General features: G+C 50.5%; 1 protein-coding gene across 2 annotated transcripts in view; it reads right to left on the bottom strand.

Moving 5' to 3' along the window:
* The window catches only part of ZNF143 (zinc finger protein 143), a 65,636-nt gene extending 46,734 nt beyond the window's left edge, over nt 1–18,902 (bottom strand). For both annotated transcript variants that reach the window (XM_089656538.1, XM_089656539.1), the window contains exons 1-2: nt 18,788–18,902; nt 2,527–2,641 (exon numbers count right to left, since the gene is read on the bottom strand). In XM_089656538.1, the coding sequence (XP_089512664.1) occupies nt 2,527–2,641; nt 18,788–18,829 (157 nt within the window). In that variant the 5' untranslated portion in view covers nt 18,830–18,902. The remainder of the gene's footprint in view (nt 1–2,526; nt 2,642–18,787) is intronic.
* Between the last annotated feature and the right edge of the window lie 386 nt (nt 18,903–19,288).

Genomic DNA, 19,288 nt, shown 5'->3' with positions numbered 1-19,288 from the left:
AATCACAGCTCACACAGTATTTCTCAATGACTGCAAGAATGCAGACAGAGAGAAAGAGAAATGATTGCTTTTACATCCTATATGGGTGTAAAAGCAATCAGTGTAAAAAAAAAATCTTCATCACCCCCCACAAGTAGTGCAGTGTCACCATGGTGACACTGTACTGCTAGGGTGACAATATGTAAAAAAAATAAATAAATAAATAATAATATAAAAAAATAAAATAAAAATGTAAAAAAAAATGTTTAAAAATTATAATTTTTGGTTATAAACCAATTTGGATTTTTTTTTTACTAAAAAAATAACGGAATACATTTTGGCCGAGATTTATGATGAAATATTATTTATTTGCAAAATTTTATAAAAAAAACACTTTTTTTCAAAATTTTTGGACTTTTTCATTACATAGTAAAAAAAATAAAAATCCCAGCGGTGAATAAATACCACCAAAATAAAGCTTTATCTGTCTCAAAAAAATGCTAAAAATTTCATATGGGTACAGTGTTGCATGACCGCGCAATTGTCATTCAAAGTGTGATAGCGCTGAAAGCTGAAAATTGCCCTGGACAGGAAGGGGGGGGAAGTGTCCGGACTGGAAGGGGGGGAAAGTGTCCGGACTGGAAGGGGGGGAAAGTGTCCGGACTGGAAGGGGGGGAAAGTGTCCGGACTGGAAGGGGGGGAAAGTGTCCGGACTGGAAGGGGGGGAAAGTGTCCGGACTGGAAGGGGGGGGAAAGTGTCCGGACTGGAAGGGGGGGAAAAGTGTCCGGACTGGAAGGGGGGGAAAGTGTCCAGACTGGAAGGGGGGAAAGTGTCCGGACTGGAAGGGGGGAAAGTGTCCGGACTGGAAGGGGGGGAAAGTGTCCGGACTGGAAGGGGGGGAAAGTGTCCGGACTGGAAGGGGGGGAAAGTGTCCGGACTGGAAGGGGGGGAAAGTGTCCGGACTGGAAGGGGGGGAAGTGTCCGGACTGGAAGGGGGGGAAGTGTCCGGACTGGAAGGGGGGGAAAGTGTCCAGACTGGAAGGGGGGAAAGTGTCCGGACTGGAAGGGGGGAAAGTGTCCGGACTGGAAGGGGGGGAAAGTGTCCGGACTGGAAGGGGGGGAAAGTGTCCGGACTGGAAGTGGTTAAAATCCGAAGTTTACCCCCAGTTCACACCTATGCGGCCGTGCGGGCCGCGTTTTGCTCGGGCACGAGAGCGCATTCATTTGAATGGACTCCCGTGTCACGCAAGGAAAGAAGTCCCTGCACTACTTTGGAGAACGCAGCCCGCACGGGAACTTCGGTTCGCAGTACGGTTGCGTTTCCCAGTGCGGGCGGAGTGTCCTTAGAACTAATGGCACCTGCCCACGGGTCCGTAATTCTCTGTGCGGGTGGTGCGGCAGCACGGATATTCGTGCAAATCCGCAGGGGCACCACCCGCACAGATGTGAACCAAGACTTAAAGTGGAACTACGTAAAAAAAAGAATAACTAAAAAAAAAAAAAGTTATACTGTAGCGAAGAACAACTTTTTTTCCCCCGGATGGAATGGAGAGGGTTTTCGTTGCTGTCTGAGCCCCCGATAGCAGATTCACCCTGGTCACCATTATCCTACATTTTGGGTTGTCACCAGTGCAGGAAGAGAGGGAAGATCTCTCTATTGGGACGCCAGTTCTGAATTCCCTCACTTTGGGGAGGAGGGGGGGGGAGATTTCCTCACACTTCCTGCTATGGTCATGGAAAAGGACGCGCAGGGAAATCTCCACAATGGGACACAACTGGCAAAAAAAACAAAAAACATAGGTTACACCTCCACCCCCCCTCCCCCATCTACTCAAAAAATTAAGAAAAAAAAAAGTTCAATCCACTTTATTATGCCTATACTATGTCTTTCCTGGCTCCTCCCCCCCATCGACATGCTGACATTTTTAACTATTTCCTGTCCGGCCGTTGTATATAAACAATCGAACGGTGACAGTGAAGGGCCTCCCCGCCCCCTGCTTGCCCTCCGGACACAGTGGAACACCAATCATCGGACAGAACCTCTGTGCGAGGTCCCGATCATGTGATCGCTGACTGGCCAATCAGCAATCACATGCAGAGTAGTAAGCACTGGAAGGGGGGAAGTGTCAGACTTGAAGTGATTAAGCTCAGTGATGTCATTGTTGGGTCTCTGTGCTTCTCTATGCAGTGCGGGCAGATCATGGCTGGTGGGAGGGGCCGGCAGGGTGCTGTACATAGCTACCTGAAAACATCCCAGCACCCTGCGGCGTCAGTCCTCCTCTCAGGAGCCCTCTGCAGTGGGAGGAGTTATGCAAATATCAGAACGTCATAATGGGTGGGGTCAGTGAAGAGTGGGCGTTCCTAGGCTGGCTGTATTTGCATAGGTAGCGCCCACATGTGATGCTGAGCCTCCATGATTGTAAGAACTGACATCCAATGAATGAAAGGGGCGGGAAATGCAGGTTTTCAGGAGTTGCTCCTCTCTGTAAGTAGTGAACGTAGTTCTGGGGGCACAGATGAAGGACGATGCAGCGGGGTCACTGTACCTGTCACGGCCTCGGTGAGACACAGGGTGACATGCTGGCCCTCCCCGCCTCCTCCGGTGAACTCCGCCATTCCTTGGGAGTCACGGTTTATCTGAGCCAACAACATGTTTTTTACCTGGAAGACAGGAAAGTCGGGTTAGTTATTACAGCATTGACAGGATCCCATCACAGACCATCACGTCCGCTGTCACAGACCACACAGACCATCGCGTCCGCTGTCACAGACCATACAGACCATCGCATCCGCTGTCACAGACCATACAGACCATCGCATCCGCTGTCACAGACCATACAGACCATCGCATCCGCTGTCACAGACCATACAGACCATCGTGTCCGCTGTCACAGACCATCGCATCCGCTGTCACAGACCATACAGACCATCGTGTCCGCTGTCACAGACCATACAGACCATACGTGTCCGCTGTCACAGACCATACAGACCATACGTGTCCGCTGTCACAGACCATCGCATCCGCTGTCACAGACCATCGCATCCACTGTCACAGACCATCGCGTCCGCTGTCACAGACCATACAGACCATCGTGTCCGCTGTCACAGACCATACAGACCATCGCGTCCGCTGTCACAGACCATACAGACCATCGTGTCCGCTGTCACAGACCATACGTGTCCACTGTCACAGACCATACGTGTCCGCTGTCACAGACCATACAGACCATCGCGTCCGCTGTCACAGACCATCATGTCCGCTGTCACAGACCATACGTGTCCACTGTCACAGACCATACAGACCATACGTGTCCGCTGTCACAGACCATACAGACCATACGTGTCCGCTGTCACAGACCATACAGACCATACGTGTCCGCTGTCACAGACCATACGTGTCCGCTGTCACAGAGCATACATGTCCGCTGTCACAGACCATACAGACCATCGCGTCCGCTGTCACAGAGCATACGTGTCCGCTGTCACAGACCATACAGACCATCGCGTCCGCTGTCACAGACCATACAGACCATCGCGTCCGCTGTCACAGACCATCGCGTCCGCTGTCACAGACCATCGCGTCCGCTGTCACAGACCATCGCGTCCGCTGTCACAGACCATCGCGTCCGCTGTCACAGACCATACGTGTCCACTGTCACAGACCATACGTGTCCACTGTCACAGATCATACAGACCATACGTGTCCGCTGTCACAGACCATACGTGTCCGCTGTCACAGACCATACAGACCATCGCGTCCGCTGTCACAGACCATACAGACCATCGCGTCCGCTGTCACAGACCATACGTGTCCGCTGTCACAGACCATACAGACCATCGCGTCCGCTGTCACAGACCATACAGACCATCGCGTCCGCTGTCACAGACCATTGCGTCCGCTGTCACAGACCATACAGACCATCGCGTCCGCTGTCACAGACCATTGCGTCCGCTGTCACAGACCATACAGACCATCGCGTCCGCTGTCACAGACCATACAGACCATACGTGTCCACTGTCACAGACCATACGTGTCCGCTGTCACAGACCATCGTGTCCGCTGTCACAGACCATACAGACCATCGCGTCCGCTGTCACAGACCATACGTGTCCACTGTCACAGACCATACAGACCATACGTGTCCACTGTCACAGAGCATACGTGTCCGCTGTCACAGACCATACGTGTCCACTGTCACAGACCATACGTGTCCACTGTCACAGACCATACGTGTCCACTGTCACAGACCATACAGACCATACAGACCATACGTGTCCGCTGTCACAGAGCATACGTGTCCACTGTCACAGACCATCGCGTCCGCTGTCACAGAGCATACGTGTCCGCTGTCACAGACCATACAGACCATCGCGTCCGCTGTCACAGACCATCGCGTCCGCTGTCACAGACCATCGCGTCCGCTGTCACAGACCATACGTGTCCACTGTCACAGACCATAAAGACCATACATGTCCGCTGTCACAGACCATACAGGTCCGCTGTCACAGACCATACAGACCATCGCGTCCGCTGTCACAGACCATACGTGTCCGCTGTCACAGACCATACAGACCATCGCGTCCGCTGTCACAGACCATACAGACCATCGCGTCCGCTGTCACAGACCATACAGACCATACGTGTCCACTGTCACAGACCATACAGACCATACGTGTCCGCTGTCACAGACCATCGTGTCTGCTGTCACAGACCATACAGACCATCGCGTCCGCTGTCACAGACCATACAGACCATACGTGTCCACTGTCACAGAGCATACGTGTCCACTGTCACAGAGCATACGTGTCCACTGTCACAGACCATACGTGTCCACTGTCACAGACCATACGTGTCCACTGTCACAGACCATACGTGTCCACTGTCACAGACCATACGTGTCCACTGTCACAGACCATACGTGTCCGCTGTCACAGATCATACAGACCATACGTGTCCGCTGTCACAGAGCATACGTGTCCGCTGTCACAGACCATACGTGTCCACTGTCACAGACCATACGTGTCCACTGTCACAGACCATACAGACCATCGCATCCGCTGTCACAGACCATACATGTCCACTGTCACAGACCATACAGACCATCGCGTCCGCTGTCACAGACCATCGCGTCCGCTGTCACAGACCATACAGACCATACGTGTCCGCTGTCACAGACCATACGTGTCCGCTGTCACAGACCATACAGACCATCGCGTCCGCTGTCACAAAGCATACGTGTCCACTGTCACAGACCATACAGACCATCGCATCCGCTGTCACAGACCATACGTGTCCGCTGTCACAGACCATACAGACCATCGCGTCTACTGTCACAGACCATACAGACCATCGCGCCCGCTGTCACAGACCATACGTGTCCACTGTCACAGACCATACAGACCATATGTGTCCGCTGTCACAGATCATACAGACCATACGTGTCCGCTGTCACAGATCATACAGACCATACGTGGCCGCTGTCACAGACCATACGTGTCCGCTGTCACAGACCATACAGACCATACGTGTCCGCTGTCACAGACCATACAGACCATACGTGTCCGCTGTCACAGACCATACAGACCATACGTGTCCGCTGTCACAGACCATACGTGTCCGCTGTCACAGACCATCGCGTCCACTGTCACAGACCATCGCGTCCACTGTCACAGACCATACAGACCATAGCGTCCGCTGTCACAGACCATCGCGTCCGCTGTCACAGACCATCGCGTCCGCTGTCACAGACCATACAGACCATCGCGTCCGCTGTCACAGACCATACAGACCATCGCGTCCGCTGTCACAGACCATACACAGCACACTCCTGAAATTCGGCTTGGACTGAGTGGGAAACGATTAGAACCTCTGCTAGGTTTTGTATTGGTCTGTCCCCGTGGGGTGATGTGACATCACTTCCTGTCCCAGCGACAATGTGTCTAGGGGACAAGAAGTGATGGGCTATTTCTCCAGCAGGGACAGAGCTGACACGGTTAAAACTAGTGATGCACCGATAGATCGGCCGCCAAAATTATCGGCCCAAAGTAGGATTAACAGCGTTTTGCCCATAGAAGTGCCAATAATGATAACTGACTTCAATGTAAAATCGCGTCCCACTGACTTCAATGTAAAATCGTGTCCCACTGACTTCAATGTAAAATCGCGTCCCACTGACTTCAATGTAAAATCGCGTCCCACTGACTTCAATGTAAAATCGTGTCCCACTGACTTCAATGCTAACTTGACTCCTGTTGACCTCAATGCTAAATCGGCTCCCGTTGACTTCAATGCAAAATCGCCTCCCAGTGACTTATGCAAAAATGTCTCTCATTGACTCCAATGCATAAACTCCTCTTATTGACTTCAATGCAAAAACGCTCCCCCACTGACTTCAATGCAAAATCACGTCTATTTACATTTTTAATTTGATATACATTTCATTTTACTTTCCATCCAATGTTTGTGTTACTTTCGATAAAAGTTATTTTACGTTAATGGATTGTATTTCTGAGTTCATATTAACTAAAAAGTCGAATACAAAACAATTAAATAAAAAAATTACCTCAGACTGTCTACTTTCCAAAAAGGGGTCATTTGGGGGGATTTGTACCATCCTGACATTTGGGGGGATTTGTACCGTCCTGACATTGGGGGGGATTTGTACCGTCCTGACATTGGGGGGGATTTGTACCGTCCTGACGTTTGGGGGGGATTTGTACCGTCCTGACCTTTGGGGGGGATTTGTACCGTCCTGACCTTTGGGGGGGATTTGTACCGTCCTGACCTTTGGGGGGATTTGTACAGTCCTGACATTGGGGGGGATTTGTACCGTCCTGACATTGGGGGGGATTTGTACCGTCCTGACATTGGGGGGGATTTGTACCGTCCTGACATTGGGGGGGATTTGTACCGTCCTGACATTGGGGGGGATTTGTACCGTCCTGACATTGGGGGGGATTTGTACCGTCCTGACATTGGGGGGGATTTGTACCGTCCTGACATTTGGGGGGGATTTGTACCGTCCTGACATTTGGGGGGGGATTTGTACCGTCCTGACATTTGGGGGGGATTTGTACCGTCCTGACATTTGGGGGGGATTTGTACCGTCCTGACATTGGGGGGGATTTGTACCGTCCTGACATTGGGGGGGATTTGTACCGTCCTGACATTTGGGGGGATTTGTACCGTCCTGACATTTGGGGGGATTTGTACCGTCCTGACATTGGGGGGGATTTGTACCGTCCTGACATTGGGGGGGATTTGTACCGTCCTGACATTGGGGGGGATTTGTACCGTCCTGACATTGGGGGGGGATTTGTACCGTCCTGACATTGGGGGGGATTTCTACCGTCCTGACATTTGGGGGGGATTTCTACCGTCCTGACATTGGGGGGGATTTGTACCGTCCTGACATTGGGGGGGATTTGTACCGTCCTGACATTGGGGGGGATTTGTACCGTCCTGACATTGGGGGGGATTTGTACCGTCCTGACATTTGGGGGGGATTTGTACCGTCCTGACATTTGGGGGGGATTTGTACCATCCTGACATTTGGGGGGGATTTGTACCGTCCTGACATTTGGGGGGGATTTGTACCGTCCTGACATTGGGGGGGATTTGTACCGTCCTGACATTGGGGGGGATTTGTACCGTCCTGACATTTGGGGGGATTTGTACCGTCCTGACATTTGGGGGGATTTGTACCGTCCTGACATTGGGGGGGATTTGTACCGTCCTGACATTGGGGGGGATTTGTACCGTCCTGACATTGGGGGGGATTTGTACCGTCCTGACATTGGGGGGGATTTGTACCGTCCTGACATTGGGGGGGGATTTGTACCGTCCTGACATTGGGGGGGATTTGTACCGTCCTGACATTTGGGGGGGATTTCTACCGTCCTGACATTGGGGGGGATTTGTACCGTCCTGACATTGGGGGGGATTTGTACCGTCCTGACATTTGGGGGGGATTTGTACCGTCCTGACATTTGGGGGGGATTTGTACCGTCCTGACATTGGGGGGGATTTGTACCGTCCTGACATTGGGGGGGATTTGTACCGTCCTGACATTGGGGGGGATTTGTACCGTCCTGACATTTGGGGGGGATTTGTACCGTCCTGACATTTGGGGGGGGGATTTGTACCGTCCTGACATTGGGGGGGATTTGTACCGTCCTGACATTGGGGGGGATTTGTACCGTCCTGACATTGGGGGGATTTGTACCGTCCTGACATTTGGGGGGGATTTGTACCGTCCTGACATTGGGGGGATTTGTACCGTCCTGACATTTGGGGGGATTTGTGTGTGTGTTGAAGACGTCACAGGACAAGATGCACATTTGTATCAGGATTATGTTACAATGTAACAAATGTATTTACCAAAAGTCCGTTTATGAAGGGAAGGCGACCGTGAGACACAGCAGATTGTCTCAGATTGTCCTGTATTGTCTGGAAAGTCGTGGAAAATTGACAAAATCAGTGTGAACGATCGGGAGAAAACCTTTGTCATGGGGACAGGATATCGCAATCTGCTGTGTGAGGGCGGCCATACATTATACAATTTTCCGTTAGATTTACCAAAACTTTATAATACGGGGTCAGGCCTAAACAATTAATTTGTATGCAATCAGGCCACGCCCCTGCACTACATAATGAAGGTAAATCGAAGAAAATTGTATCATGTATGGCCAGCTTTATACTCGACTATTTTGCGCATACTGTGATCTGCACTGTACATCCCATTCATACAATGTGGCCGGGGGGGGGGGGGAAGCCTGAGCTTCATGTAACATGCTTCTGTGATTGGAGGACAAGCATACTGAGCTCTCTGTATACAGGAATATATGGATCTGAATATATATATACACACGGCTGGAAAAAAATTAAAGGACGACGTTGTAATCCAAGTCGCATCAAGTCCATGACACTCCTGGGATATGGATCTGGTCAGGAAAGTCGCAGAGGGGGTTGCTCATCAGTTGCAGCTGCTTTGGTGTTCATGAAATTAACAGGGGAACTAGATGGGTAACAATGAGATGACCCCCAAAACAGGAATGGTTTTACAGGTGATATTTTTTCCCCTACTCATCTTTTCTTTTTTTCACTCGTTTTGCATTTGGCTCGGGTCGGTGTCACTACTGGTAGTATGAGGCCGTACCTGGACCCTACAGAGGTTGCACAGGCAGTCCAACGCCTCCAGGATGGCACATCAATACATGTCATTGCCAGAAGGTTTGCTGTGTCTCCCAGCACAGTCTCAAGAGCATGGAGGAGATTCCAGGAGACGAGAGCACGGAGTAGATTCCGGGAGACGAGAGCACGGAGGAGATTCCAGGAGACGAGAGCACGGAGGAGATTCCAGGAGACGAGAGCACGGAGGAGATTCCAGGAGACGAGAGCACGGAGGAGATTCCAGGAGACGAGAGCACGGAGGAGATTCCAGGAGACGAGAGCACGGAGGAGATTCCAGGAGACGAGAGCACGGAGGAGATTCCAGGAGACGAGAGCACAGAGGAGATTCCAGGAGACGAGAGCACGGAGGAGATTCCAGGAGACGAGAGCACGGAGGAGATTCCAGGAGACGAGAGCACGGAGGAGATTCCAGGAGACGAGAGCACGGAGGAGATTCCAGGAGACGAGAGCACGGAGGAGATTCCAGGAGACGAGAGCACGGAGGAGATTCCAGGAGACGAGAGCACGGAGGAGATTCCAGGAGACGAGAGCACGGAGGAGATTCCAGGAGACGAGAGCACGGAGGAGATTCCAGGAGACAGGCAGTTCCTCTAGGAGGGCCGGGCAGAGCCGTAGAAGGTCCTTAACCCATCAGCAGGACCGGTATCTGCTCCTTTGTACAAGGAGGAACAGGATGAGCCCTGCCAGAGCCCTACAAAATGACCTCCAGCAGGCCACTGGTGTGAATGTCTCTGACCAAACAATCAGAAACAGACTTCATGAGGGTGGTCTGAGGGCCCAACATCCTCTAGTGGGCCCTGTGCTCACAGCCCGGCACCATAGAGCTGGATTGGCATTTGCCATTGAACACCAGAATTGGCAGGTCCACCACTGGCACCCTGTGCTTTTCACAGATGAGAGCAGGTTCCCCCTGAGCACATGTGACAGACATGAAAGGGTCTGAAGATGCCGTGGAGAACATTCTGCTGCCTGTAACATGGTTCAGCATGGTGGTGGTGGGTCAGTGATGGTCTGGGGGGCATATCCATGGAGGGACACACAGACCTCTACAGGACAGACAATGGCACCCTGACTGCCATTAGGTATGGGGATGAAATCCTTGGACCCATTGTCAGACCCTATGCTGGTGCAGTGGGTCCTGGGTTCCTCCTGGTGCAGTGGGTCCTGGGTTCCTCCTGGTGCAGTGGGTCCTGGGTTCCTCCTGGTACACGACAATGCCTGGCCTCATGTGGGGGGAGTATGCAGGCAGTTCCTGGAGGATGAAGAAATTGATACCATTGAATGGCCCCCACGCTCGCCTGACCTAAATCCAATAGAACCCCTCTGGGATGTCATGTTTCAATCCATCCGACGCATCCAGGAGCTCAGTGATGTTCTGGTCCAGATCTGGGAGTAAATCCCCCAGGACACCATCCGTGGTCTCATTAGGACCCTCCCCCGACATTGTCAGGCATGCATACAAGCACGTGGGGGCCACACAGACTACTGAGGACCATTCTGAGTTGCTGCAATGACATTTCAGCAAAATGGACTCGCCAGCTGCATAATTTCTTCACTTTGATATTCGGGGTGTCTTTGAATTCAGTCCTCGGTAGGTCAATCATTTCCATTTCCATCAAATGATGGGGCGTCCTTACGTTCCTCACCCATCCCCCGTCCATGTCAGGATAGAGATCCAGCAGGAGATTCCTCCCCATTGAGATGGGTTTTCAAAGTGGTCCTTTCTTTTTTTTTTGAGCCGTGTATATGTATCTTAGGGTTCAACAAATCCCAGGCGCCTGGGTTCATACACTGCCTCTGACTCCAATGCAAAGTCGTGTTTTATTGACTCCAATGCAAAGTCGTGTCTTATTGACTCCAATACAAAGTCGTGTCTTATTGACTCCAATGCAAAGTCGTGTCTTATTGACTCCAATGCAAAGTCGTGTCTTATTGACTCCAATGCAAAGTCGTGTCTTATTGACTCCAATACAAAGTCGTGTCTTATTGACTCCAATACAAAGTCGTGTCTTATTGACTCCAATACAAAGTCGTGTCTTATTGACTCCAATACAAAGTCGTGTCTTATTGACTCCAATACAAAGTCGTGTCTTATTGACTCCAATACAAAGTCGTGTCTTATTGACTCCAATACAAAGTCGTGTCTTATTGACTTCAATGCAAAGTCGTGTCTTATTGACTCCAATACAAAGTCGTGTCTTATTGACTTCAATGCAAAGTCGTGTTTTATTGACTCCAATGCAAAGTCGTGTCTTATTGACTCCAATGCAAAGTCACATCCCATTGACTTCAATGCAAAGTCATAGATGTTTAACCCCTTCCCAATCAGTGTCAGTACAGTGACAGTGTATATTTTTAGCACGGATCACTGTATTAGTGCCACTGGTTCCCACCAAGCATCAGTTAGTGCCAGATTATCCACCGCAGTCTCCCAGTCCCACTATAACTGATCGCCGCCATTGCTGGTATAAAAGATAAATAAAAAATTCCAGTATATATCCCATAGTTGGCAGATGCTACAACTTTCGCACAAACCAATCAATATATACTTACAGGGATTTTTTTTTTTTTTGGTAACAAAGACGTAGCAGAATTTGTACCTAAGATTGCACCTAAATCCACCATTCATTGGATCATCAAGAACTTCCAGGAGAGGTTCAGTTGTTGTGAAGAACGCTTCAGGGCGGCCAAGAAAGTCCAGCGAGCACCAGGAGAGGATTCATCTACGGGATGGGGGCACCACCAGTGCAGAGCTAGCTCAGGAATGGCGGCAGGCAGGTGTGATGCATCGGCACGCACAGTGAGAAGACTTTTGGCGGATGGCCTGGTGTCAAGAAGGGCAGCAAAGAAGCCACATCTCTGCAGGAAAAACATCCGGGACAGACTGATATCCTGCAGAAGGTCCAGGGATTGGACGGGTGAGGACTGGGAGAAAGTCCTTTCTCTGATAAATCCCCTTTCCGACTGGAAGCCTTGTCCAGAGAAGGAAAGGCGAGAGCTCCCATCAGTCCGGTGTCATCCCCACAGTAAAGCCTCCTGACACCATTCATGTGTGGGGTCACTTCTCAGCCAAGGGAGTGGGCTCACTCACAAGAACACATCCATGAATGAAGAATGGTCCAAAACATCCTCCGAGAGCAACTTCTCCCAACCATCCAAGGACAGTTTGGTGAGGAACAATGCCTTCTCCAGCATGATGGAGCGCCTTGCCAGAAGGCCAAAGTCATAACTAAGTGGCTTGGGGAACCAAACATAGAAATTTTGGGTCCATGGCCAGGAAACTCCCCACATCTTAATCCCATGGAGAACTTGTGGTCAATCCTCAAGAGGCGGGTACACAAAACACCGCCACAAATTCTTACAATCTCCAAGCATTGATTATGGAAGAATGGGCCGCCATCAGTCAGGACGTGGCCCAGAAGTTGACGGAGAGCATGCCGGGGGGAATCGCAGAGGTCCTGAAAAAGAAGGGTCAACACTGCGAATATTGACTGCAGAAACTTCATGTCGTTGTCAACAGAAGCCTCGGACAATTGTGAAATGCTTGTCATTCTACCAGAGGAACATCGGACAAAAAGATAGAAAAATACTGAAGCAGCAGGCTTTGTGAACATTAACATTTGTGTCATTTTCTAAATTTTTGGCCACAGCTGCAGATGAAGGTCTCTGTATATAGTATATATATCCCTGTATACAGAAGCCAGTACAGTATATAGTATACAGGGATATAAACTATATTGTCAAAAGTATTGGGCCCACCCTCCAAATCATGTGATTCGGGTGTTCCAATCCCCTCCCTATCCACTGATTCAGGTGTTCCAATCCCCTCCCTATCAACTGATTCAGGTGTTCCAATCCCCTCCCTATCAACTGATTCAGGTGTTCCAATCCCCTCTATATCATCTGATTCAGGTGTTCCAATCCCCTCCATATCATCTGATTCAGGTGTTCCAATCCCCTCCATATCATCTGATTCAGGTGTTCCAATCCCCTCCCTATCAACTGATTCAGGTGTTCCAATCCCCTCCCTATCATGTGATTCGGGTGTTCCAATCCCCTCCATATCATCTGATTCAGGTGTTCCAATCCCCTCCATATCATCTGATTCAGGTGTTCCAATCCCCTCCCTATCATGTGATTCGGGTGTTCCAATCCCCTCCATATCATGTGATTCAGGCGTTCCAATCCCCTCCAAATCATGTGATTCAGGCGTTCCAATCCCCTCCCAATCATGTGATTCAGGCGTTCCAATCCCCTCCATGTGATTCAAGTGTTCCAATCCCCTCCCAATCATGTGATTCAGGTGTTCCAATCCCCTCCCAATCATGTGATTCAGGTGTTCCAATCCCCTCCCAATCATGTGATTCAGGTGTTCCAATCCCCTCCCAATCATGTGATTCAGGTGTTCCAATCCCCTCCCAATCATGTGATTCAGGTGTTCCAATCCCCTCCCAATCATGTGATTCAGGTGTTCCAATCCCCTCCCAATCATGTGATTCAGGTGTTCCAATCCCCTCCCAATCATGTGATTCAGGTGTTCCAATCCCCTCCCAATCATGTGATTCAGGTGTTCCAATCCCCTCCCAATCATGTGATTCAGGTGTTCCAATCCCCTCCCAATCATGTGATTCAGGTGTTCCAATCCCCTCCCAATCATGTGATTCAGGTGTTCCAATCCCCTCCATGGACACAGGTGTATACAATCAAGCCCCTAGGCATGCAGACGGCTTCTACAAACATTGGTGAAAGAATGGGTCGCTCTCAGAAGCTCAGTGACTCCAAGCGTGGTCCTGTGGTAGGTGGTCACCTGAGCAATAAGTCCATCCGTGACATTTCCTGGCTACTAAATATTCCACGCTCAACTGTTAGTGGGATTATAACAAAGTGGAAGCAACTGGGAACAACAGCCACTCAGCCACCAAGTGGTAGGCCACGTCACATGACAGGGCAGGATCAGCGCATGCTGAAGCGCACAGTGCGCAGAAGTCACCAACTGTCTGCAGAGTCAATAGCTAAAGACCTCCAAACTTGGTGTGGCCTTCAGATGAGCCCAACAACAGTGCGTAGAGAGCTTCATGGAATGGGTTTCCATGGCCGAGCAGCTGCATCCAAGCCTTCCATCACCAAGTGCAATGCAAAGCATCGGATGCCGTGGTGTAAAGTACGCCACCACTGGACACTAGAGCAGTGGAGACTTGTTCTCTGGAGGGGCCAATCACGCTTCTCTGTCTGGCAATCCGATGGACGTGTCTGGGTTTGGCGGGTGCCAGGAGAACAGTCCTTGCCTGACTGCATTGTGCCAAGTGTAAGGTTTGGTGGAGGGAGGATTATGGTGTGGGGGTGTTTTTCAGGGGTTGGGCTTTCTGGATGTGCTGTATATCTCCCTGTATACAGAAGACAGTAGAGTATAGATTATACAGGGATATAGATGGAGGTCAGTATACAACGATGAAGATTTTATATAGGAAAACCTCCTGTATAGATGGTAATATATAGTGGTGCAGCGAAATGAAAATCCTGGTGCCGAAAACCAAAATTCAAAATGAACTTGGCCGAAAAACGAAAATGAATATATATTTTTTTGGAAAAAAATACACTTTGATTAAAAAAAACAAAAAAACTCTTTATGGAGAGATATGGGGGGGTCAATAGGACATAATTAGTGACAGGTCCTCTTTATGGAGATATGGGGTCAATAGGACATAATTAGTGGCAGGTCCTCTTTATGGAGAGATATGGGGTCAATAGGACATAATTAGTGGCGGGTCCTCTTTATGGAGATATGGGATCCATGAGGCATAATTAGTGACAGGTCCTCTTTATGGAGACATATGGGATCGAGACATAATTAGCGACAGGTCCTTTTTATGGAGATATGGGGTCAATGAGACATAATTAGTAACAGGTCCTCTTTATGGAGAGATATAGGGTCAAGATGGAGGATTGGCTTTCCTCCGTGAAGGGACTGGACAGGGAAGGCGGAGGATTGGCTTTCCTCCGTGAAGGCACTGGACAGGGAAGGCGGAGGATTGGCTTTCCTCTGTGAAGGGACTGGACAGGGAAGGCGGAGGATTGGCTTTCCTCCGTGAAGGCACTGGACAGGGAAGGCGGAGGATTGGCTTTCCTCTGTGAAGGGACTGGACCGGGAAGGCGGAGGATTGGCTTTCCTCCGTGAAGGGACTGGACAGGGAAGGCGGAGGATTGGCTTTCCTCCGTGAAGGGACTGGACAGGGAAGGCGGAGGATTGGCTTTCCTCCGTGAAGGGACTGGACAGGGAAGGCGGAGGATTGGCTTTCCTCCGTGAAGGGACTGGACAGGGAAGGCGGAGGATTGGCTTTCCTCCGTGAAGGGACTGGACAGGGAAGGCGGAGGATTGGCTTTCCTTCGTGAAGGCACTGGACAGGGAAGGCGGAGGATTGGCTTTCCTGCATCAGAAGTTTCCACGGGTTATCATGGAAAACCTTACGGCAGACATATTTGATGGTCCTCAGATAAAGGAGCTCATGAAGGACGCTAGTTATGATGAAGCATCGAATCCTGCTGAACTCTCTGCCTGGCTGTCCCTTAAAGCGGAGCTCCACCCAAAAGGGGAAGTTCCACATTAAGCCTTTGTCCCCCGCTCCCCATTAAGGATTGGCACCTTTGGGGAGCAGGTACCCGACTTTGACAGGTTCCCGCTCCCACTGCGATCGCCTAGGTGATCGGAAGCAGAATTTGTCCTCCCCGTAGTCTTCTGGGACAGGTGACAGGTCCAAGAAGACTACAGGACCATTTGCAAAGCGCAGCTCTTCTCGCACATGTGCAGTGGGCACCCGGCTGCAAAGCCGCAAGCTGTCCCAGCCAGGTGCCCACACTAAAGATGCCGGCACCAGGGAGGGTAGACAGCCAGTGAAAACAGCCGTGGTGAGGACAAAGCTGGACCAAGGGGATCGGAAGTTGTCCTCCCTCCCCGTAGTCTTCTGGGAAACGTGACAGGTCCAAGAAGACTACAGGACCATTCACAAAGTGCAGCGCTTCTCGCGCATGAGCAGTGGGCACCCGGCTGTGAAGCCACAAGCTGTCACAGCCAGGTGCCCACACTAAAGATGCCGGCGCCAGGGAGAGAGGACGGCTGGTGAAACCAGCCGTGGTGAGGACACCGCTGGACCGACGAGATCGGAAGTGGAAGTTGTCCTCCTACCCTCTCTCCCCGTAGTCTTCTGGGACACGTGACAGGTCCGAGAAGACTACGGGGCCATTTACAAAGCGCAGCGCTTCTCGCACATGTGCAGTGGGCACCCAGCTGTGAAGCCGCAAACTGTCCCAGCCGGGTGCCCACACTAAAGATGCCGGCGCCAGGGAGAGAAGACGGCCGGTGAAACCTGCGGTGGTGAGGACACCGCTGGACCAAGGGACAGGTAAGTGGCTGTATTTTAAAAGTCAGCAGCTACAGTTTTTATCTTTTCCAGATGGAAGTCAGTCCTTGGCAGCCACAGAAGTCCTCAGTGGGAGACGGCCATTGATGAGTTTGTGAAGAACTTCTGCCAACTTCGGGTGCGCACGTCGGTGAAAACGCATTTCCTTTGGTCCCGCCTTGACTATCTCCCGGAGGATTGTGGAGACTTCAGTCAGGAACGGGAGGGGTATCACCGAGATCTCCGGGTGATGGAGGAACGTCATCGAGGACGGTGGGATGTCGGCTTTCTGGCCAACGACTGCTGATGCCTGCAAAGGGGCGTGGTGCCCAGAGGGGCATGGTGCCCAGAGGGACGTGGTGTCCGCAGAGGGGTGTGGTGTCCGCAGAGGGGTGTGGTGCCCGCAGAGGGGTGTGGTGCCCGCAGAGGGGCGTGGTGCCCGCAGAGGGGCGTGGTGCCCGCAGAGGGACGTGGTGTCCGCAGAGGGGTGTGGTGTCCGCAGAGGGGTGTGGTGTCCGCAGAGGGGCGTGGTGCCCGCTCAGCACCAGCCGAAGTCCCTGAAGGGACCTTTCAGCCAGGATTGGGGCTTTTTTGTGTTTTTTACTCTTTTTTTAGTATATTTTAGGAACATTTTGTAAATCTTTCGTGAAGACAAAAAAGCATTGCGATGTCTGCTATGTGCTTACAGCTCAAAAACCTGGACGGGTGAGAGGAGCAGAATCTTCAGAATCAGCGCAAAACAAAAAAAGAAGAAAAAACTGGTTTAAAATCAGCTGTTACATCTTAGGCCTTCAAAACATGGCAGCCGTGTAATATGTGGGGTCTCTGTATATAGTAACACATATAATGGAGCTGTGTGTACAGAAATGTATATATAGGAGGTCTCTGTATATAGTAACACATATAACTGAGGTCTATGGAGCTGTGTATACAGTGATGTATATATGAGATGTGTATATAGTAACATATATAATGGAGGTGTATGGCGCTCTCTGTATACAGTGATGGATGAGGTCTCTGTATACAGTGATGTATGAGGTGTCTGTATATAGATGCGCTCTCTGTATATAGATGTATATATGAGGTCTCTGTATATAGATGATGTATAGAAGAGCTCTCTATATACAGTGATGTATGAGGTGTCTGTATATATGAGCTCTCTGTATATAGTAACACATATAATGGAGTGGTGTGTATATAGATGTATATATGAGGTCTCTGTATATAGATGATGTATATAAGAGCTCTCTATATACAGTGATGTATGAGGTGTCTGTATATAGATGCGCTCTCTGTATATAGATGCGCTCTCTGTATACAGTGATGGATAAGGTCTCTGTATACAGTGATGTATGAGGTGTCTGTATATAGATGCGCTCTCTGTATATAGATGTATATATGAGCTCTCTGTATATAAATGTATATATGAAGTGTCTGTATATAGATGATGTATGAGGTGTCTGTATATAGATGATGTATGAGGTGTCTGTATATAGATGATGTATGAGGTCTCTGTATATATGAGCTCTCTGTATATAGATGATGTATGAACTCTCTGTATATTGATGTAGTCTCTGTATACAGTAACACATACAATGGAGCTCTCTGTATACAGATGATGTATGAGGTCCCTGTATATAGATGTATATAGATGCGCTCTCTGTATAGTGATGTATGAGATCTCTGTATATAGATGATGTATGAACTCTCTGTATATAGATGTAGTCTCTGTATATAGTAACACATACAATGGAGCGCTGTGTATACAGATGATGTATATATGAAGTGTCTGTATAGTGATGTATGAGGTCCCTGTATATAGATGTAGTCTCTGTATATAGATGTAGTCTCTGTATATAATGTATGAGCTCTCTGTATATAGATGAGGTATGAGGTCCCTGTATATAGATGAGGTCTCTGTATATAGATGAGGTATGAGGTGTCTGTATATAGATGTAGTCTCTGTATATAGATGATGTATGAGGTCCCTGTATACAGATGATATATATGTCGTCCAGGAAGGCCTCTGTATAGAAGGTCTCACAGCCCCCTCCTCCCCCCCGTATAGTAGAATCCTCCCCGGTGTGTGTCCGCCTCCCCTCCCCCTCCAGGCCCGGTATTCCGGTGTGTCGGAGCGGTGAGGTAGGCCTAGGCCTGTCCCCCCGGGCGGGCTCTCCTCACACACAAGGCACACTGGGTAACACACATTTATACACCAACCTCCGACACAATTTTCCAACAATTCCTCCGTCCGACCACCATGCATCAGGGCAGGAAACGGCCGCGCTCTGCGCCCTGCGCCCGGGATTCCAGCATAACAACAGGCCGGGGGGCGGGGCCGCGACGGCACGGCGAAACGTCTCATTGGTCGGGGCGGGGGCGGGCTTTCCCCTGGGCGCCCTGCGATTGGAGGAGGAGTCCGGGACGGGCAGACGCACGCCTGGGAGACGCGTGTCGCCATCCAGAGCGCAGGGCTCCACAGAGGAGACCCGAGGGCCCGCCCATTCCGCTGATTGGACGGGAGGCCCGCGAAGTGTGGAAGGTCCGTGTTTCGAGATTGGTCCGCCAGGATGTCAATAGACAGCGAGGCCCGCCCCTCTCAGCCCTGGAAGAAGCTGCTGGTTCTGGGGCTGAGGAGAGGCGCCGCCATCTTGTGGTGTGGAGAGGCCGGGAGCGGGAAGGACCCCGGGGGGGTCAAAGGAGGGCCAAGCGGGCGAGAGT

The sequence above is a fragment of the Staurois parvus genome, unplaced genomic scaffold, assembly GCF_062004578.1.
Source record: "Staurois parvus isolate SC_StPar_1 unplaced genomic scaffold, SC_StPar_1.0 ptg000914l, whole genome shotgun sequence".
NCBI classification, from domain to species: Eukaryota; Metazoa; Chordata; class Amphibia; order Anura; family Ranidae; genus Staurois; species Staurois parvus.
The sequence above is the reverse complement of the archived record's forward strand: the minus strand, read 5'-3'. Positions and strand labels throughout refer to the sequence as shown.